Source organism: Capricornis sumatraensis, chromosome 3 (genome assembly GCF_032405125.1).
Source record: "Capricornis sumatraensis isolate serow.1 chromosome 3, serow.2, whole genome shotgun sequence".
In the NCBI taxonomy this organism is placed as follows: domain Eukaryota; kingdom Metazoa; phylum Chordata; class Mammalia; order Artiodactyla; family Bovidae; genus Capricornis; species Capricornis sumatraensis.
The window spans coordinates 22,166,786-22,189,610 of NC_091071.1; the positions used below are offsets into that span (position 1 = coordinate 22,166,786).

The 22,825-nt window shown below is 44.2% G+C and overlaps 1 protein-coding gene across 1 annotated transcript in view; it reads right to left on the minus strand.

Moving 5' to 3' along the window:
- The window catches only part of EEF2K (eukaryotic elongation factor 2 kinase), a 50,519-nt gene extending 32,280 nt beyond the window's left edge, over nt 1-18,239 (minus strand). The window contains exons 1-2 of the mRNA XM_068967093.1: nt 18,000-18,239; nt 2,764-2,864 (exon numbers count right to left, since the gene is read on the minus strand). Coding sequence (XP_068823194.1) covers nt 2,764-2,864; nt 18,000-18,239 — 341 coding nt within the window. The remainder of the gene's footprint in view (nt 1-2,763; nt 2,865-17,999) is intronic.
- Between the last annotated feature and the right edge of the window lie 4,586 nt (nt 18,240-22,825).

Sequence of the window (22,825 nt, forward strand, 5' to 3'; positions counted from 1 at the left end):
CAGGATCAAGTCCACTCTCTACCTACAGGCCCAGCTGACCTCCTGGGTTCGGTCTGTGGACACGCTCCCTCTGTCCCGGGCTCCCACAACACTGACCTCCTTCCCTTTCCTCAAAGGCAGCTGTTCCTTCACCACGTCCCCCCCGCCGCACCCCTATGCTACTGCTGGGCTGTGGGTAGGCTACGGCTACCCCACTGGACTATAACTCCACAAAGACAAGCCATGTCTGTGCTGTGTACTGTAGGGCCTGGTACTGGGCTTGCTTAATAAATGCATGCTGGATGAACAACTGAATAAATAAATTTCTTTATTATAACTGGTCTAGATAATGAATGATGTGTCCCAGGAAGGAAGGCGGCAGCACCCTTGGTCTTGCCACTGTGAGGCCCAGCCCAGGTTGCTGGGCCAGTCTCCTAAAGCCTGTCCCGGTGCAGACAGCAGTGGTGGAGGGTCCTACCTCTGAGTCCAGCCAGGAAAGGGGCTGCTGGCTACCCAAGACAGAGAGGCATGGAGAGGGTTCCAGTACATTTCCATCTCTCTCTTTCCCAGGGATCCTCTTTCCCAGAGCAAAGTTGCCGCTAGGCCTAGCTGGGCCTTAACAGGTTTGTCTGGTAGAAAGCTCTTCAGTTCAGTAAATCCCAAAAATCTAAAACCTCCCCAGGGCTGAGGCGTTCTCAGCTCTAGCAGATGCCTCCCTCGTCCACCCTTGGTGGGGACAGACTCCAGAACCTCCCAGCTCCTGAGAACAGCCTCCTCAGAGCCTGAAACCTCTACCAGGAGAAACAAGCAGAGGCTTGGCAGGTAAGCTGCCCCAAGCCTGGGGGGTGGGGTGGGGGAGGAAGGCTTGTCAGAACCGCATACCTGCTGGCAACAAGCTCATGGCAAGTATTGTCTTCAATAAATAATGGCCATCATTATTATTAATTTTATTACCAGGTAGGTGCCAAGGTAAAGAAAACAGTCTTCCCTCACTTCCAAGTAGACTGAAAGCTGAGAGGCACCCAGAAGGTGGGGGAGGGTGGAGACATGCAACACGGGAAGGATCTTAGCTGTCCTTCACAACCACTGACCTCATAGAGGACAGAGGCGCTCTAAGTTCACTGAGCGTTCACCGTATGCTGAGTGCTTACACGGAACTCCTCAAGAACCACCACTCAGCCCAGTGAGAGCCATACAAATACTGTGTTCACTTTCCAGATGGAAGAACTGAGGTTCAGAAAGGTGAAATAACCTTCCTGAGAGCCAAGATTCAAACCCAGATCAGTTTCAATTTGACCTTTACACTTAACCAGTCTGGGAACAACTCACGTGAATAGGAAATCTGTCCCACTAAAGGGCCAGCTTGCAGCAGAGCTCTCTAAAGACCAGGAGTGGAGGAGCAAGCCTCCAATCTAGAAATCTCTGGTCATTCTGGGCCTCAATGTCTGACCTCCCTCTGCTGGTAGTCAGAGCAGTTGAAATCAGCAGGTTTAGTTAGGATATCAGCACAGTTTGGTGTGGCCCCTGGTCCCTGTTCCTGGGGAGCTTTGAGATACACAGAACTAGCCCAGCATGTGAGTCCTGCTTCCCAAGGGCCTCCCTGTTGGCCTGGTGTCCTCAGCCTGGAAGCCACAGGTCACCAACCAGCCACCACACTGCCCTTATAGGCAGGAAGAAACAGAGTTCCCATCCTGGCCTTCTGGGGCACCCACAATACCCAGCTGCTGGAACAGACCCCAGGGCCTGCTAGGTCACCCTCCAAATGGGGAAGGGGTGCACGCCAGGCTCTGAGCCATCTCCTCACAAGGTGTGAGCAGGAATATGTTGCAGAAAGGTGGAGAGGACCCCACTGTTTCTGCCTGCCCAGCATCCACTCTTCTTTCTTCTGGTAACAGAAGCCCAGTTTTCCTTTGGGGAACCACCATCCACCATTCTCAGAACATATGGACTGGGTGGAGCTGATTCCCCAGCACCTTCTGGTGTGTGGTATGTGACCTAGACTTGGCTAATCAAAGCAAAGCTCCTGGCACAATGACTGGTTTAGTGTTATAACCAAAGCCAGGCCAATGAGATTCAAACGTTAAAAACTGAGTAAGATTCTTTTCCATTTGGTGAGATGAAACGTGGGGCTCCCAGGGGCCATCAGTACCATTAATGCAAAAGAGTCTATCTGGTGTCAAAGCCAAAAGCATCCTTGGAGCACCTGGAATAAGCTATACCTGAAGTCCACATAGATAAGTCAACCATTCCTCTTTGCTTAAGCCACTGTGAACTGGGTTTCTGTCACTTGCATTTGGGCTATTTGTTACTGCAGCATAGCTCACCCTAGCCTGTTGAATACTGTCTTATAGGAACACTGTGAGGATTAAATGAGATAATGCACAGTGCTTGTCTGTGTATGTGTGTTAGTCTCTCAGTTATGGCCCGACTCCACGATCCCATGGATTGTAGGCCACCAGGCTCTTCTGTCCACGGTATTCTCCAGGCAAGAATACCAGAGTTGGTTGCCATTTCCTCCTCCAGAGGATCTTCCCAACCCAGGGACTGAACTCAGATCTGCTGCGTTGCAAGTGGGTTCTTTACCGTCTGAGCCTCCAGGGAAGCCCTGCATGGTGCCTAAACATGTGTAAATGCTCAAATATTGACCAATATTATTATTATATTCCCTTTTCCTTAATCTCCAGGGGTACTTAAGCCTCACTGATTACAAGCAGAAAAAGGTCCTAACCCCCAAGGACCCCTAGAGAACTGGGGTCATACAGCACCTGCAGACAAGGAACTGACCTGTGACGCGTGGCGCATTCCGTGGCAACGTCTTCCAGGTGGAACTCAGCCCAGGGATCAGGCATGTGCTTGGCTTTCTCGATTGCATGTTTCCAAGCTTCCTGCAGAAGTAATCAGGAGTGTTAGGCTTCTGGGACAGTGCAGGCCAATTCCTCCCGCCATGCGATTTCCCAAGTGTCTCCAGCCTCTTGGGAGGCAGACAGTATTACTCAGTCAGAATTATAATCACCTATTATCCTTGTAGGAACACAGTTCCCAAAAGACCTCACAGGGGCATAGCCTTCCCATGGCCAAAAGTGACCTGCCTCAACTATAAAACTGAAGAAGAAAACGTAATACCCATAAAAAAACACATACTGCTTTGCTTGTTACCAAAGAGTTGAGAATGAAAATATTATTCCCTACCCCTTTGTTCAGATTGGAAGACATTTTAACAGCTCATAACCAGGAGTCTGACCAGGATGTGGGAAAATGAGTTCTCAGATACCGTCAGCGGGTATAAACCTCTTCTAAAGGTGGCCTGGCAATGTACTAAAATGGGAAAAAAATGCATTCCTTCGTTTTTTTAATTAATTAATTTTTGTTTTTGGCTGTGCTGGGTCTTTGTTGCTGCAAGCAGGGGCTACTCTCTAGTCGTGGTGCGTGGGTTTCTCATTGCAGTGAGTTTTCTTGTTATAGAGCACACGCTCAGTACTTCCGGGGCTCAGGCTTAGTTGCCCTGCCGCATGTGGGATCTTCCTGGACCAGGGATCGAACCCCTGTCCCCTGCATTGGCACACAGATGCTTAACCACTGGGCCACCAGGAGAAGTCCCTATATTCCTTTATTTTGATCCAGCAACCCTCTATCTAGGAATGTACCACATAGGAAAACAAACATAGGGACTTCTCTGGTGGCCCAGTGGTTACGAATCGATCTGCCTTCCAACGCAAGGGACCGGTTGGGGAACTAAGATTCTACATGCCACAGGGCAACTAAGCCTGCACATCACAACTAGAGAAAGTCTATGCACCACAAGGAAGAGTGCATATGCTGCGACAAAGACCCAGAGAATACAAAAAAACAGAAAGAAATGCAAACATAAGTGTGCACACTTGTGTACGAGGGGTATTGTGATTGTACCAAACTGAATTCAATCCAAATGTCTGTCTGTGGAGATTGGTTAATACACTTCGACTATATTCATTTAAAATGTTAAATAGCCCTGTGGTGAGAATTCTGGACTCTTACCTGGTCCAATGTCACTTTTTTCTAAATCATAAATACACTCTATAAATCATAAATACACCCCATTTTACCACCCCCAAGGAAATTTATAGACAATATAAGCTTCTCAATCTCAAGAGTATATCAAACTATGCAAAATATACATTGCCTTTTACATTAACAAAAAGGTAAATTCTCAGTTAACTATGAACAGATTCCCAGGAGACGTTCCAAGGTCCTGGGGTGCAGGACCACTTCTTGTGCAGATCTGCTCTGCTGTTCCAGGGTTTAGCATCCCTGCCCTCCACCCATCCAGTGCCTCAGTGCCCGCCACTGTTGCACTGCCCAAAAACACGTGTCCCCAAATGTTCAAACCCTGTTGAGAATGGGGCCTCTTGAGCACTAACTGGGAAAGATGACCAAGGCACATGATGGAGAGAACACACTGAGTATCAAAAGCATCACAGTATGGCTCCACCTTTTTTTGTTTTAAAAAGCTCATTTTACCGCTTTTATAATCCCAAGGCAGAATCCTTTCCTTTCCCCTCCAAACAAATACTCTGACACTCAAAGTGATAGTTATCCCCTCTCCATCTTTTCCTAGAGCTTGAACTTCTGCCTGACAGCCTCTACAGAATCCATGAGACCAAAACTCCCTTCCACGCCACAGGTCTGAACCACAGGAAGGGGCTGGATACTGTCTGGGCCAGGCAGATTCTAGACCTCCTCTTCCCACAACAGCCTCCCTCAGCCTCCTGGGCCAGCTCTTAGGAGCTCTTCCATGGATTTGGGTTCAAACAGGACAGCTCCCCAGCCATGGCCCCGCCTAAGTTCCACCCCTGGGAGTTGCTCAGAGGATGGGAGGTAGAGGGGCTGAGCTCATAAGAAACTCATACAGAGGGACTTTCCTGGGGGTCCAGTGGCTAAGAACCCGCCTTGCAATGCAGGGGACATGGTTCAATCCCTGGTAGGGGAACTAAGATCCAACATGCCTCAGAGCAACTAAGCATGTGAGCCCTAACAAAGATCCCACGTTAAAATCCAACACAGCCAAATAAATAAATATTAAAAAAAAAAAGAAACTTGCACACATACAAGTACATACACACACATAGCCCAGGGCCCCCTTACTGTGGCTTTCTAATCTCTGCAAAGTCTAAAAACTTGGAAGCTAATATTTCACACTTAATGAAAACTCTTGGGAAATAAGAAAACAAACAAAATTCAAATTTGCCACAGGCCATCCACTCAGAGCAACTGTTAACATCATCAATGCTTTGGAAATTAGTTCTTTTCCAGATCCCTTATGTGCATTTTAAAATAAAATTGGAATCACACTGCAGATATAATTTACAGCCTTTCAGGAGAGTGTTCTGCATCTTCCTTTTTTCTCCACTTTACACCGGATCTTGGATCCAGTCTTTCCATGTCATACGTGCAGACAGGCTGGGGTGACCTCATTTCCCTTCCTTGGTTGTAGGATATAATATAATTGCATAAATGTACCTTAAGGTAGGGCTTCCCTTGTGGCTCAGCTGGTAAAGAATTCGCCTGCAATGAGGGAGACCTTAAGGTATTTCTCAGACCTCAGTTGATGGCTCAGAGAAGGCAATGGCACCCCGCTCCAGTACTCTTGCCTGGAAAATGCCATGGATGGAGGAGCCTGATAGGCTGCTGTCTATGGGGTCGCTAAGAGTTGGACACGACTGAAGCGACTTAGCAGCAGCAGCAGTTGATGGCTATTTGGATTCTCTCCAACGATCTCTAGTGTAAACAGTGCTGAAGGGAACATTCACTTCTCTAAATCTCTGTGCGCTTGTGCAAGAGCTCAGCAGGACATATTTCATGGGAATGCAATTGAGAGATCACATTTAAAATTTAGAAGTTTGGAGTTCTCTTCCAGAAAGATTCTCCTAGGTTATACTCCAAGAAGCGGAGAACAAACCACTCAAATTTTTTGACACAAACATTACATCATGAATTTACAAGTTAGCTGTAACAGCTGCATAGTAATCCACTGCATGGGTTTATCATTATTGACTTAACTGTTCATTCACTTGTGGTTCTCCACAGTGAGACTTTGAGCTGGTCACTGATTTTTCGCTCTTATACATAACCTTGCAGCAGACATGTTTATAAGGAAAGCAGTTTCTGGATTTCTGTAATTTAAAAATGTGCCACAGTCCCCTCTTGTATTCCAGCCGCTGTGAACGGCAGGAATGGCCTTCTGATCCCCGCAGCTGCCAAGAAGCCCGCAGAGTTCTGTGTAGTCTGCAGGCTACCCTTCTGGGCACGTCAGGTGCCCTGTCCTCTGCCTGAGACACACAACTTTCCAAATGTACTTCTCTCAACCGGTGACTAAGACATGCCCTAAGCCACCTAAGACAGGCCCCTCAAACAACGAGGAATATCAACAGAAATCACGTGCTGGCTGGGTGCTGTGGCATGAACCAAAAAAAGTCAAAGAAAAAACTATTTCAGAATTAGAGGGCATGATATGTCACAAGGTCAAAATCACCCTTTAAAAAAAAAAAAAAAAACAAATCCAGAAAAGAGTCAAGCCACACCTTACTGGCAACAGGTATGTTTAATGTAACTGACTTTTTTTTAAAGCACAATATAAAAGGTCCTATACTAAGACTCAGTTCCCTGAGTTCTGGTTCCAGCCCACTGCTGACCCACTGGGGGAACTTCCATCTCCTCATTTACAAAAGACAGGGAAGAATGTTTTGACTACTAGTGGTCAACTTCTTTCCTGTCCCCACCCTGGGGACAGACATGTTCCCACTAGAAATAGTGTCTCACTGAGCCCCAAGTGATCTTTACAGGTGAACAAACTCAGCTGAGCTGAAATCACTGGTCCTGCTTAATCCCATCATGTTAGGAAAAACAGGTGGTAACTGTGGCCTGGGAAGTGAGTGCTCTCAGACACTGTGAGTGGAAGCAGGTACCGCCACCTTTGAGGGCCATCTGCTTATGCTAGATGGTTGGCCAGCAATAATGAACCTTCTTCATTGACTTCTGACCCACCCATTCTGACCACCTAGCAGGTGTGCCCAGCTGAGCCACCCAAAGATAGCCATAATGCTATGTAACAGGCAAACACTGAGAACACCCTGCTCATCCACAGTGGGATAATCACACACACTTGGCAAAATCCTATGCAGCGTTAAAAAAAAGACGATGGCACTGATAGGGGCAATCTCTAAAAGCTATTGTTTGAGTGGAAAAAAACAAAGTGCTGAATAAAGCAAGCAGTATGACACCCGTTTACTGGTGGAGGAAACCACTAATCAATACCATAGCTTTCTTAAGACTCACAGACAGAGATCAGACTTGTGGCTGCCTAGAGGGAGGAGGCGGAGAAGGCAATGGCACCCCACTCCAGTACTCTTTCCTGGGAAATCCTATGGACGGGGAGGGGCCTGGTAGGCTGCAGTCCACGGGGTTGTGAAGAGTCGGATATGACTGAGCGACTTCACTTTCACTTTTCACTTTCATGCATTGGAGGAGGAAATGGCAACCCACTCCAGTATTCTTGCCTTGAGAATCCCAGGGACGGGGGAGCCTGGTGGGCTGCCATCTGTGGGGTCACACAGAGTTGGACACGACTGAAGGGACTTAGCAGCAGCAGCAGCAGAGGGAGGAGGGGAAGAGAAGGATGATATGGGACTTTGGGGTTGGCAGATGCAAACTATTACATTTAGAAAGGATGAATGACAAGGTCCTACTGTACAGCACAGGGCATTACAGCCAATCTCCCGGGATAAACCCTAACAGAAAAGAATATATATAAAAAAGAATGTATATATGTGTATAACCGAGTCACTTTCCTGTACAGAACTGATTAGCACAACATTGTAAATCAACTGTATTTCAATAAAATATATATATGTGTGTATGTGTGTATGCTGCTGCTGCTGCTGCTGCTAAGTCACTTCAGTCATGTCCGACTCTGTGCAACCCCATAGACGTAAGCCCACCAGGCTCCCCCATCCCTGGGATTCTCCAGCCAAGAACACTGGAGTGGGTTGCACTTCCTTCTCCAATGCATGAAAGTGAAAAGTGAAAGTGAAGTCGCTCAGTCGTATCCGACTCTTAGTGACCCCATGGACTACAGCCCACCAGGCTCCTCCATCCATGGGATTCTCCAGGCAACAGTACTGGAGTGGGGTGCCATTGCCTTCTCCGGTATGTGTGTATATATACATATGTATATATAACTATATGGGCTTCCTTCATAGCTTAGTTGGTAAAGAATCTGCCTGCAATGTAGGAGACCTGGGTTCAATTCCTGGGTCAGGAAGATGCTGTGGAGAAGAAAACGGCAACCCACTGCAGTATTCTTGCCTGGAGAATCCCATGGACAGAGGAGCCTGGCAGGCTACAGTCCATGGGGTCACAAGAGTTGGACACGACTAAACCACCACCACCACCACGTGTATGTGAATATATATATATATATAAAATACTATCAGATTTCTAAGGATGGGTATGTCTGTAGATAAAAGCAAAAATGTACATTTATATATAAATGTATTTTAAAAGGTCTGAAAATCGTACAGCACAGAGAATATGGCCAATATTTATAATGACTTTAAGTGGAGTATAATCTACAAAAATACTGACTCATATGTTGTACACCTGAAATACAATATTGTAAATAAACAATACTTGAATAAAATGTTTAAAATTTTAAAAAAATTTAAAGGTCTGAAAAGTTATTTACACTAAGTTGAACAACGGCTGTCTCTGGGAATAGAACAGGAATAAGAGGTTGAACAAGGTGAATTCAGCTTCATCTACATTGTTTGCATTTTTTTACCATGAGAATGTCTTCAGGCATTGCAGATGTAAGTCAATGTTAATAAACCAAGATCACTGGATTAGATGATCTTAAGGTCCTGACAGCTCTAACATTCTCTAGTTGCAAAGATCCTAAAACTCAGTTGAGTGGACTAATTACTCTTACATAAAACAGAGGCCTAGCGGTTTTCATAAAGAGGAAAACATAGTCCTGGAAAGAGAACAAAATGACTTTGGTTCCTCAAAGCGTGCGAGTACAAAGTAAAAATAAATAAATACAAATATAATGATAATAAAAAAAACTTCCTGCTGTGTGGATAATGTGTTTGTACAAGCGATGTTATCAGCTACTGCTGCTAGGTTTTTTGTTTTTGTTTTTTTAGTATTTACTGACTGTGCCAGATCTTAGTTGTGGCGCTCAGAATCTTTGCCTTACCCATATTCACATAGGTTTTTCTCTATCTTTATTTTTAAATTTTATTTTACTGAAGTATAAATGAAACTGTAAATAAGCTGACTTATAATTTGCGTTAATTTCTGCTATACAGTTAAGTGATTTCGTTATACACACATACATTCTTTTTCATATTCTTTTCCATTGTGACTTAGTACAGGATATTGAATAGAGTTCCCTGCGTGAAACTTTGTTCTTGAAACAACTGCTACATTCACTAAGTGTTAGTCCATCAGTCATGTACGACTATATGTGGCCTCATGGACCGTAGCCCACCAGGCTCCTCTGTCCATGGGATTCTCTAGGCAAGAATACTGGAGTGGGTAGCCATTTTCTTCTCCAGTGGATCTTCTTGACCCGGGGTTGAACCCAGGTCTCCTACACTGTAAGGCAGATTCTTTACCGTCTGAGCCATCAGAGTGAGCATTAAAAGAATGTTATAAAATGTTTTTTTTCCCCATCATCACTTCTGTAGACTTTAAGCATATAGGCCTTAAGTCAGCCTTACTTGCCTCTCCTGACTAATAGTAAAAAAAAAAACCTTAAAGCACAGCCAAGGGCAAATAAAAGAAGCAGGAAGAAGTGGGGATGCACAGTCACACTCCATGATGGGAAGAGGCCTCTGTGCTGTGTGGCTTGCCTCACTCTGGGCCACACGCATTTAGAGGTTTCGTGCAATTTCCATGGAACCCAGCATTGACTATAACAGCAAAGACTTGGAAACTGCCTCCGGGTCCTACAAGAGAAAAGGCTTAAAGAAACAATGGGTTGCCATGGGGCCACTAAAAAAATAATGGACTAGATCCACACTTCCTGATGTGGAAAAATATGCATCATCTCTTGTTTGCTGAGGAAAAACTGTTATTAGAAAGCATACATGGCATAATCCTGTTATTGTAAGAAAATGTCCCTGTTTATTTAGTTGTGTCTGTATATTGAAATACACACTAAGACCTTAATAGCAACTGTACTTTCATTGCTTTCTGTAAGGAACATTCATTACTTTTTTAAGTAACCGAACAAATAAGTATAAATGAAACCAAGTTAAAAATCCTCAAGGAATCTTGGTTGAAAACAGTAGCGTTAGTTCATCTCCCCTGACCAGTGGGATTCAGAGAGGACAGGATGAGAAGGGTGGGAAAATAACCAGCAAAGTCATAACATGCCCTATGATTACAAAATGCCCTATTCTCCTGGAAATCTTTCCTTAGACAGGCATCCTGGCCGGCACCTCCTGACAACCTTGCCAAGGACGGACAGATCGGGTTAGTTAGTTTTCTGATCCACTGATGAGGTACCCAAGGCTCAGAGAAGATGGAAGAAACTCACCTATGGACCTGTAGTAACCACGAAATGGCAAACCCAGGACTCAAATCCAAGCCTGTCAGGCCGCGGTTGCAAGAAGGTGGACTAAACACAGAGTTATCATATGCCAGCCACTCCATTCCCAAGTACCTACTCGACAGAAATGGAAACATGCCCACACAAAGACTTGTGTAGCATTATTCGTAAGAGCCAAAAGGGAGAAACAACCAAAACGTCCATCAGCTGACAAATGGATAAACAAAACTGGTGTATCTATCATCTAAAAAAGGAATGCAGTACTGACACACACTTCAACATTGATGAGCCTTGAAAACACTATGCTGGAGCTTCCCTGGTGGCCCAGTGGTTAAGCCTCCGTGCTTCCAAAGCAGAGGGTGTGAGTTCAATCCCTGGTCTGGGAACTAAGATCCCACGTGCCATGCAGTACAGCCAATAAATTAATTAATTAACAGATTTTAAAAAACACACAACCATAAAACTATGCTAAGTGAAAGAAGCCAGACACAAAAGGCCACATATCACATAATTCTATTTACATGAACTATCCGAAGAGGCAAGTCTACGGAGACTGAAAATACACTAGTGGATACTGGGGTCTGTGTGGAATAAGACGTATGGGGTTTCTTTTAGGGTAATGAAAATGAGCTAAAATTGGTTGTGGTGATATGGATGCATAATTTTATAAATACACTAAAAGCTACTGAATTGAACATTTTAAAATGGTAAATTGCATGGTATGTGAACTGTATTTCAGTAAACCTTCTAAAAAATTACAAAATAAAGTTAAAGAAGGGGGACTCCCACTAATGAATGTCTGGCATATTTCCATAAAGGGTCATGTGCTTCTGAAAGATGAGTCCCTCCGGCCAGTTTCGACTCTCCTCAGCCTCTTCTCGTCTTCCAGACGCCAGGTAACCGATTGCCAGAAGCAACCTCTTTTTGCTTCCACCACCCAGCAGGCCCTTGTTTTGCTGGAAGTCCCAATCTTTGTGGACCCAGGACACACCTAAATTTCCCCTTCCAATTCTGTATTCCCGGAGCAGTGGGCGGAGCACCTAAATGGTCACCAGCTCTTTGTATGCACAGAGCTTCCTGCAGTCAGCGGCCAAAAGCTGCCAGGCGAGGGCCTTCCAGGGCTCTGGTGAGCAGGGACATCTCTCTTCCCAGTGAGTCATCGGACGTTCATCTACCTCCTTCTGGGGTGATCAGTGTACTTTGACCAAGCTGCCAGAGCCACCCTGGGTGGGTTGAAAGTATCAGTTTAATCAGAAGGGCGTGGGAAGCAGGCGTGCCCATTATCATGGGAACACCAATGCCAGTGCAACCTCTTTGAAGGGCAATGGCCAACACTCAGCCAAGTTCAAACCCACGAAGCATTTTCTCCAGCCATTCCACCTCTGGGGATTTACCCGGCAGGTGCACCCTGTGTAGGCAACCAGGACACACACACACACATAAGAGACACAAATAAGAGATGCTTATGGAAGCACTGTTTGTGGTAGCAAAAGCTTAGAAATGACCTTTACACCTACTCACGAGGGACTGGCTAAATACATGACAGTGCTTGCAGATAATGTCAAGATATTCAGCCATTAGAAAACTAAAACAAAATAAGCAAGACAACATACTGCCCTCAGGAAGGGCACCAAGCAACTAAGATCTGAGAACCTCGGGTTTACTATATGTCAAAACATCAGTCATAGGACTGCTGCACAGATTCAATGGGTTGATATGAGTAACCGCATACAGAGCAGGCCTGCTCGACCCACAGAGCCGGTTATGTAAGTTCTAGCTGATGTCAGCTTATATGTGCCAACATGGGAAGACGGCACAGGAGTGCAAAACAGGTAAAATAACATTTCTGCGAAAAAGACAAGGAAGAGATTCACATAACGTACATATGCTTATATTCACAAGAGCATTTCTGGAAGGACATTTCCCAGGGAGACAGGGTCAGAGGTGGGAGGATTGCTTTTCACTGTTTATCATTTGTCCAAGTTGAATTATTTCTACAGAGTAGGTATATTATTTATATATTATAAAATATATGTATTTCAAAGTTTTCTCAGATATACATATAGGAGATTTATTATAACACTGTAATAGAAAAAAAGGGGAACAACCCAACTGTCCCCTAAGAGGAAGGGCTTCCCTGGTGGCTCAGACTGCAATGCAGAAGACCTGGATTTAATCCCTGGGTTGGGAAGATCCCTTGGAAGAGGGAACAGCTACCCACTCAAGTGTTCAGGCCTGGAGAATTCCATGGACAGAGGAGTCTGGCAGTCCATGGGGTTGCAAAGAGTCGGACATGACTGAGTGACAGGCTGGCTAAATAAACCCCTGTACATCAAGTGATGGAATTCAATTTAATTCACAAAAAAAAAAAAAAAAAAAAAAACAGGTGATGTCTATATTTTGATAGGAATAATCTCCAAGATATTCTCAGACCAGGAGAACAATTCTTTTAAATACAAATTTCCACTTCATTAAAAAACTGAAAACATAGTATATGCTACATGGGTTAATGCTAGAAAATGCAGAGATTGTGAAACAGAAGCAGAAAAGGAAAATCCCATCCAAAGACAATCTCTATTGGCATCTTGATGTACTTTCTTTTTTTTTTTTCTCTTCTACAAACTTTATTAGAGTAATTGAAGGGAAGTTAGAAAAAACTCCAAGTCTCTTCCAAACAAAAATGTCACATAGAAATGATTTTGAATTATTGGTAAAATATTTGGAATATATTTTAGAGCAAATGTTTTATATTATATGAGTAAATCTGATTAGTAAAAGAGGGTCATTCAGAGTTATGAAAAAAAATTGAATGAGAACTATGAATAACAAACATAAACATTCAACAAAACAAGATTACAAAAACAAGTCTATATGCAAGTACCTGTGAGAGCACATATGTTACCATATGCATATATACATAAGCATACATCTATGCATGTGAAAAACAGCATATATACACATACTGTGAGCAAAAACTGGAAGAAAAAATATATTCAGGTAAAAGTACTTATATAATATTGTACGCAGAGACTTGATGTACCTTCTTTTAGGGTTTTGCTCTGTGTGTGTGTTCATAGAGGTATAATCATACTCTATTCCCTGTTCTTTAAAATTAACTCCAGAATGGAAGCACTTTCCCATGTTATGATAGCATCTTCTATAAACATCCTTTTGTTGGCTGTTGGATATTCTACCCAAGGCAGGGCCCCCTGAGCGAGTCTGCTACCATCCCCCTGGGGATTCAGGCAACATTCCCTGGCCTTGACACCAACAGACTCAACAGTTCACAATACACGCCTGGTACCTGCCAGGGTGGTGCCACCTTGGAGGAACGCCAGGCGGTCATTTTGATTCAATAACCCAAGTTGCCATGTCGACAGTAAATGAAAAACCACGTTCGGTTTGTTGAGTGCCAGGGAGAGTGAGGTTTGGAAAACTGAGCTGCTACCTCCCTCTGAAGTCATCACTGGCAACAAGAACCCCATAGAGCCTGCCTTCTATCACCTAGGAGAGTGGGCAGCCAAGAGCTACATCTTGTCCTTAAATGGCCCTTCCGCTGAGTACAGGGATGGGAAGTGCAACGGGACACAGGCCCTCGCCTTGCAGTCAGGGGCTGACTCATAAACAGAACAACATTCAAGAATGACAGATGTACAGAAAGGTCTGCTATGAGCCTCAGAGAATGTGGAGGAGATAGCCAGGGTAGGATGCCACGGGAGCCAGACCAGGAGCCCGGTCATTTTAAAAGACCCATGTGTCAGCTGAAAGAGGTTTCAAGCAGAGGTGAGAAAAGCAATGCTTGTTGCAGGAGCAGGGAACGGTGCAGGGTCCCTGGAGGTCATGAGCTCCCATCCTCAGTGAGGATTTCTACTTGCACAATCTCAATTTTGTGCTCACTCAGTTGTGTCCAACTCTTTCGTGACCTTGTGGACTGTGGCCCGCCAGGGTCCTCTGTCCATGGGATTTTTCAGGCAAGAATACTGGAGTGGGTTGCCATTTCCTCCTCCAGAGGATTTTCCTGACCCAGCCAGGGATCAAACCTGAGTCTCTTGCATTGCGGGCCAATTTTTTTTTTACTGCTGAACCATCCGGGAAGCCCATGAGTTTTAAGGACAGCCAAATACTGATGTTTCTTCGGGGGAGGAGTGGTTACCTGGTTGTGTTGCTCTCTTTATTTTTCTTCTTCTAAAACTTCCTTTTGGGTACACAAGTAATACATACATGTAGTTTTATAAGTTTCAAATGTTTTAAAATGTATACAATGTAGGGACTTTCCCAGCGGTCCAGTGGTTAAGAAACAGGTTTGATTCTTGGTCGGGAAAGATGCCACGTGCTATGGAGCAACTAAGCCCACGCACCATAACTACTGAGCCTGTGCTCTAGACCCCAGGAGCCGCAACTGCGGAAGGCCACACGCCCTAGAGCCTGTGCTGTGCAACAAGAGAAGCCACCGCAAGACGCCGCTCCACCGCCTAGAGTAGCTCCTGCTGATCGTAACTAGAGAAAGCCTGTGTGTAGCAACGAAGACCCAGTGCAGCTAAAAACAAATTAAAAATTTTAAGTAGCATCTGTTTAAAAGATATAGATACAAAATATTTATATGCAATGTATTATAATAACCACAGTCCCCCTCAAGATCACTCTCTCCCCCAGAGAGAATCACCACTGATTCTCTGTTGGATATAAATTCCCTCTTCTCATTAGTAATTTTTAAATTTGTTTACAACATAAGTGTTTGCTAAGAAAATACTGATATATGTGTATCTATGTTTTCTGATACAATAGGAATCATATTATATATTTCAACTTGCTTTCTTACTTCTCAGCACATAAAAATAAAAATAGCTAACATTTTGTTCTTATTATGGACCATCACTATCCCAAGAGCTTTTCATGGATTTTGGTTTCACCCCACAAAAAAATATATCTTGTGTATATCTTGGCACTGTTTCAAGTCAATTCACATAGAAACGTCTTTGGTTTAATGTAAATAAAGCATTTTGCTACTGACCATGGTCTATAATTAAACAGGCCCCTCCTCAATGGAATATTTTAGTGGTTTCCATTCTTTGTTTATTACAAACAATATTGCAAAACACATCTTTGAATATGTAAGCCTCAACACTTGCACAAATGTTTCATTGCTTGTTCTCAGCTGAGGGTGGTATTCTCTCATGTGGCCTTAGCAAATGTACGGTGGGGCACATTCTGGGTCGTCATAATAAATAGGGAGGAATATAACATAACGAGTAGGCAGGAATCTGATGTTTAGTGAGCTGGGATGAGACATGCTGCAAGTCCTACAATATAAGGGACAGTCCCACCAAATAAACAATTGTCCCCACCTGAAACTAATAGTCTCTGTTTACTATAACTCTGACATAGAAATACTTTTTACTTTAATAATGATTGTCAAATGGCCCACAGAGATTTCTGTTTTATGTAAATACCATCTATCTGTCCTCTGATGAGACAGCACCCACAGTAAAGTGAGTTTAGCATTCATCCATCTCTTCACTGATTCCAGATGAAGCAACTACTAAGGGCACGGCACTAGGGATGAGTGATGAGCAGGCCACAGGATCCTGCCCTCTTGAAGCTACCTTCCTAAGCCAGACCTATAGACAAATAGGTCTGGATTTGCCGGATCACTCACCTGTGTTTCCTTTAAAGGATTCACCAGACTGCATTTTGGGGTCACACTGTCTGAGACCCTCCAGCTCTTGGGCCCACAGGCAGCTGCTGAGGGCAGAGCCCTTCTGAGGGGTCTGCCCCACTAGGAGGCCACCAGGATCCTGCTTCTCTGGAAGCAGCCCCCTGTTCTGCGATCCCCACCCTGTGCCCTGGGCCAGAGGTGAATGGACCAGAGACAGTGGACGCCTGACTCAGGCCGGACCGAACAGGTTTTCTCCTCTTGCAGCTGGGATGGAAGAGGGTCAAATCCATCTTTACATGTGGCTCTGTCTGTAATAAAGGGACCCTTGGGGATCCATTTTCCCACCATGTAGACTGAGGGGCAGAGAAGAATCAAGAATAGACAAGGAGATGGAGGAAGGAGCCAGAGAGGCAGTCCTGTGGCCTTCCAGGCTCCTGGATCTGTCCTCAGAGACCAGACATCACTTCTGCCCCTCGGTCTCAAGAAACACTTATTGACTGTTAGAACAGATTTCCTCTTTTCCCCCTTGAGCTAGCATGAGCTGGTTTCTGCTTCACAAGCCCTGACCCCTCTAGGCCCCTCTGGCACCTGGATTCCCTTGCACAGGGTACAGGAGCTGCAGGGATCAGGGTTTCCGTGTGCCTTCCTGACTCACGCGAACAGACCAGGGGCCAGGCTGCTCTCCCGTCTTCCCACGCAGCCCTCTGCGGGTGGAGTGTGTGCTTCAGAAGCTGCCTTAGGACAGGAAAGCAGGGCAAGCCGCAACCTGACCCTTCAGGGGCCCCCCAACCTCAGAGGGGACCCACAGGCCTATTTCTGGAGCTGCCTGCTCCTGAGAGACTTAAGCTAGAACTCTGGCCTGAAAGGAAAAAGTATCCAACTGTCTGAGAACTAAGACCATTAATTTTCTAAAAACAGATTAATTCTGCAATTAGAGAAGAGTGACTCCAATTTCAAATCCCAAAGTGGTAATAGGCCTTCTGCTCACAGTACAAACTGATACTTATTGTTTGCGAGGATTAAAAAAGGATAACAGTATTGTATTTTTAACTTTTTCACCACCAGTTACTATACAAAAGTCCAACAATGTTTGCCTTTCTCCTTCATCTCTATAACCAGCTTTGCCAGGGTATGAACACAAATTCCTAATAAAATAAGCACCCTATTCCTCAATCCAACCTATGGATCCAATCCATCCTCTGCTTAGGATGTCCAACCCTAAGCTGAGGCTCTTTTGACCACAACCAACATAAAAAACTACATTTTACCCCCTATCTCTGGACCCATATACACACACACACGGAGGAAAAAAAATACTTAACATCCCTTATGTCATGAGAACCTGGTTATCAACAACCAGTTTGGTCACTGCATATGTGTGTGTAAAGGCATGTGTACATGTCCCTAAAATATTATCACGACTGTCAGAGCTGATATTTTTTTCCCTCCCTCTTCCCTCTCCAATAGTTTCTACTCTGTTCTATTCTGGGTCTTAAAAAAACTGGCCAAGGTTCCCACAACCCACACTAGTGGGCCCAATGCAGATATTGGTAAAACACTGCTTGCTGGAAAGGAATGAAACTCATATTGAAACAATGATTCAAGGATTGAAACAAACAAAAAACTTGTATTGAAATCTTCCCACTTAACAGACACTGCCTCAGATCTAGAATTTAGAGCATTGGCAAGAGTCTGGAAATGACCTCAGCCAGCGACCTCAACTCCCCATTCCGCTCACCTGGGGTGGAGAGGGTGGCACCAGTGACCACTCACCTTGAAATGGAAGGAGCCGGCCGGGGACCCACTGGAGCCGTAGCGCTCGCTTTTTGCTAGGTTGCTGTGGCAGTTATTAACCTTGAAGTTGACATTCTGGTGTGCCCCGGGGTCATCGGTGATGGAGCAGATGAAGTAACCCTCCTCATCATCGTTGCTGTCTGTGTCTGAATCACCAGCCCGGGAGGCTGGGCCGCCATCCACGCCTTCCAGGCGGAAGATGAGGTCTTCTTCGGCCATGGTGCTGGGGTGCCCGTCTTACCCGAGGGCCGGGCGGCACAGCCAGAGTCACGGGGCAGATGCAGAGGACAGAGTCCTGTGAGAGAGGCAAGAGAAAGGGGGGTGCTGGGCCCAGGGGCTGAGAGGCGGCTGGGCACCTCACCCCAAATACCACTGGCACAAAAGGAGCCGTCACCCTCAGACAGAAAAGGACAGCTAGCAGGGGAGACACTTGGCAGGCAGCAGCGAGGAACATGTTAAAGGTACACACACCCCTCCACCCAGTAATTCCACTCTGAAGCGCTCAGAGCTTCAAACAGAAAATAAATGCTTCTTAAGTCACAAGGCTGATCTTTTCAGAACATAAATTACATCAAACCATTTTTCTGCCTAACACCCTGCGGCAGCTTCCCTTCACATTCTTAACAAAACCCAAATGCCTTTTAAGGCTACAACGCCTGTGTTAGGCTGGCCCCTGTCCACTTCCCCTTTGGCCTTGGCGGCTCTCCCAGCCCACGGGCTTTTTCTTCGTGTTCTGTGAGTACTGGGCACCCATTCCCACCTCAGGGCTTGGGTACTTGCTGTCCCCTGTGCCTGGAAAACCTTCCCAATCTCCCCACAGTGGGTCTTTCTCATCATTTGGATCTCAGTTCAAAAGTCACCTTTCCAGAGAAATCTTCTCTGATTTAATTCAAAGAATCCCTCTCAAACGCACATCCAGTCACTCCTTAGCACGTCACCCTGTTCTGTTCTCTTCACAGAGATTTCCCCAAGCTGAAATCCTCTCATTTACTTCTTTATCATCTGTAGCCCTGGTGCCTTAAATAGTGCCTGGCAGAGAGCAGGCCCTCAGCACATGTCCCCGGAATGGATGAGTGGTCTGAAAAAGTGTTCTCTGTAGCACAATCAGTAACAGCAAAAAGAGGGAAGAGCCCACAGTGACCATCAATGGAGGCCTGTTACATAAGCTACAGTTTTTCTACACCATGGAATACTATGTGACTGATACCAAGAAAAAGGAATCTAGATTTACAAAGACGTCCAAAGACTGTCAAGAAAGAGTTTAGCAACACTGTAGGATACAAAAATCAACAGTATTCCTAGGCACTAGCAATAAAAACTCAAAAATGAAATTAAGAAAACAACTTCACCTATAATAGCATCAGAAAGAATAAAAAGCTTGGCTAAGGAATTCCCTGGCAGTCCAGTGGTTAGGACCCCATGCTTCCATAGCAGGAGGTACGGTTTGTTTTGATTAAGATTCCAGAAGGCACTCAGCCAAAAAATTAAACCAAAAAACCTGACAAACAGAAGTGGACTTGAACAGTGAAAAACAAAACACGTCAGAAGAAATGAAAAAACAAAAGACTGAAGTAAGTGTAAAGATACCCTGTGTTCACAGATCAGAAAATTTAACATAGCTAAGTTTGAAATACTCCCCAAACTGATCTACAAATTCTACCCAATCACTATCAAAATTCCAGTGCCTTTGTTGAATAACTTAACGGACTGGTCTTAAAGTTCATACGGAAATTCATGGGGCCCAGAATAATCAAAAGAATCTTATAAAAGTTGCAAGAATCATACTTTCTGAATTCAAAGCTAAAGCTAAAGTAATTAAGACAGTTAGTAGTGGCAAGAAGACAGACACAGAGATCAACGGAATAGAATTTAGAATCCAGAAATGAACATTCACAGCCAATTGATTTTTGAAAGGGGTGCTAAGACAATTCAATGGGGAAAGAATTATCTATCCATTAGGACTTTTTTCATTTTTGCTACACCACGTGGCATGTGGGATCTTAGTTTCCCAATCAGCAGTAGAACCCAAATCCCCTACATTGTAAGCAGAGAGTCTTGACAACCAGACCATCAGGGAAGTCCCAAGAATAATCTTTTCAACAAATGGTGACAGACCAAGTGAACAGACACATGCAAAAGGATGAAGCTGAACTCCTTCCTTATATTATACAGATTAACTCAAAATGGATCAAAGGCTTAAACACAAGAGCCGAAACTCTGGGAAGAAAATACAGGAGAAAATCTTTGCAAAGCTGAGTTAGGCAAAGCCTTAGGATACTAAAATTACAAGCAACAAAAGAATAGATACATTGGACATCATCAAAATTAAAAACGTTTGTGCTTCAAAGGACAGCACCAAGAAAGCGGAGGGACAACTCACATATTAGAAAAAAAATTTTTGGAAATCGTATGTCTGATATGGGACTATGACTCATACTATTGTTGTTGAGTTGCTAAGCCCTGTCCAACTCCTTTGCAATTCCACAGACTGTAGCCTGCCAGGCTCCTCTGCCCATGGAATTTTCCAGACAAGAATACTGGAGAAGGTTGCCATTTCCTTCTCTAGGGGACCTTCCCAATTCAGGTATCAAACTCGTGTCTCCTGCAATGCAGACGGATTCTTTACCACTGAGCCGCCTGGGAAGCACCAGGACTCATACTACTTAACAATAAAAAGAAAAATAACCCAAATAAAAATGGGCAAAAGATTTGAATGCACATTTCTCTAAAGAAAATACACAAGGCCAATAAACACATGAAAAGATGCTCAACATCATTAGCCATTAGGGAAATACAAATCAAAGTCACACGCAGTAGGACAGTCCAGTGGTTAGGCCTCCACACTTCCACTGGAGGGGGCAAGGGTTCAATTGTTGGTCAAGGAACTGAAATCTCACAAACTGTAGGGTGCAGTCAAAAAAAAATTTTTTTTTTAATAGAAAGTGACAAGTTTTGGTGAGGATGTAGAGAAACTGGAAACCCTCATACACTGTTAATAGGAATGTAAAATGTTGCAGTCACTTTAGAAAAGTCTGGCAATTTCTCAAAATGTTAAAACAGAATTACCACTTGCTCCAGCAATTATGTCTGTGTGCTAAGTTGCTCATGCTTGTGTACGACTCTTTGCAACCTTATGGATCACAGCTGGCCAGGCTCCTCTGTCCATGGGGTTTTCTAGGCAAGAATACTGGAGTGGGTTGCCATCCCCTGCTCCAGGGGATCTTCCTGAGCCAGGGATCAAACTCATGTCTCCTGCATCAGCAGGAAGGTTCTTTACCACTAGCACCACCTGGGAAGCCCTCCAGCAACTATACTCCAAGATAAAATATACACAAGAGAAATGAAAACAGGTCCACAACAAAAACTTGTGACATGTGTTTCACAGCAGTATTATACAAAATAGCCAAAAGGGAAAACAACCCAAATATCCATTAACTGATGAACAGATAAATAAAATGTGGTCTATCTATACAACAGAATCCTATTCAGCCAGGAAAAGGAATGAAGCACTGATGATACTAAGTGAAAGAAGACAGTTCAAAAAAAGACGATAAACTGAATGATTCCATTTACAGAAAAATTCCAGAAAAGGCAAATCTATAAGAAAGTATATGAGTGGTTGCCCAAGGATAGGAGAGGGGAGAGTTGGGAGGAAATGAGGAACAATCTCAAAAGGGTTTCTTTTGAACTGATGGAAATGTTCTAAAATTGATTGTGTTGGTTGCATCACTCTAAATAGATTTAAAACCACTGAACTGTACACTGTAAATAGGTGGGCTGGAAGGTTTGTGAATTATATTTCAATAAAACTAAAAGTTAAAAAAAGAAAAAAAATAAGATAGACAAGAAAAACCATTAAATTTAAAAAGCAAGTTGCAGAACAGCAGTTACATTATGGTGACCCTATCTGTGCTAAAAGAAAAGGTACATTTGTAGCTCTGTTAAAACTTCCCTGAAGGGCCCGTAAGAGCATTACCAGCACTGGGATGGGCAGTGGGACTGGGAGCTGGGGGTGGAGGAAAGTTTTTAACATTTTGTACACCTCTATACTGTTCTAACTTTTTATAAAGCTGGGTTGCTGTCAATATAAAATAATAAATAAGTGAAAGACAAAAAAAATGTTTTAGATCAAGTCAGTAATTCCAGTTCTTCTTAACAGCTCTTTCCATTAGCAGGCAGGCTTACTGACCTGAGGCTTCAGCACTTTTTCTTTTTTTAAAAAAAAAAAAAAAAGATGCTTACTTAAATATATTTTTATTCATTTATTTTTTAGCTCCACTGCACTGCACCTGTGATCTCAGTTCCTTGAGGAGGGGTCAGACCTGTGCCCCCTGCCATGGAAACAGATTTTTAACCACTGGATCACCAGGGAAGTTCCCTTCAGCACCTTCTTGACAGTCATTAAGAAAGAAATTTATATTCTAACCCAGTCCATACCTACAAAATGTAAGTTAAAATGTCAGGAAACTGTACTTAGCTTTACTCTGTACAATGCACTCTGCTATTTTCTATTCTTCTTGTTTTGCTTTTTTCTTTCTTTTTTACTCTTTATCCTTAAAGCACCACCCACACTGATTTCTCAACTCAGTTTGAAAATCGCTGCTCTGGGTGTCAACTGCCGACTTTGTCTCTGACCCTCTGGGCAAGACAGTCAGCGCCTGGATCCGATGCCAGAGCCACCTGATCCTGCTTGTTACCAAAATCGTCCCCAGGCCCTGTGCCCACTTCTCTCCACCCTCGGCCACTCCCAGCCCCAAGGCCTACTCTGCCCTGGTCAGCCCTTGGCCACGGTCCCTGCTGACCAA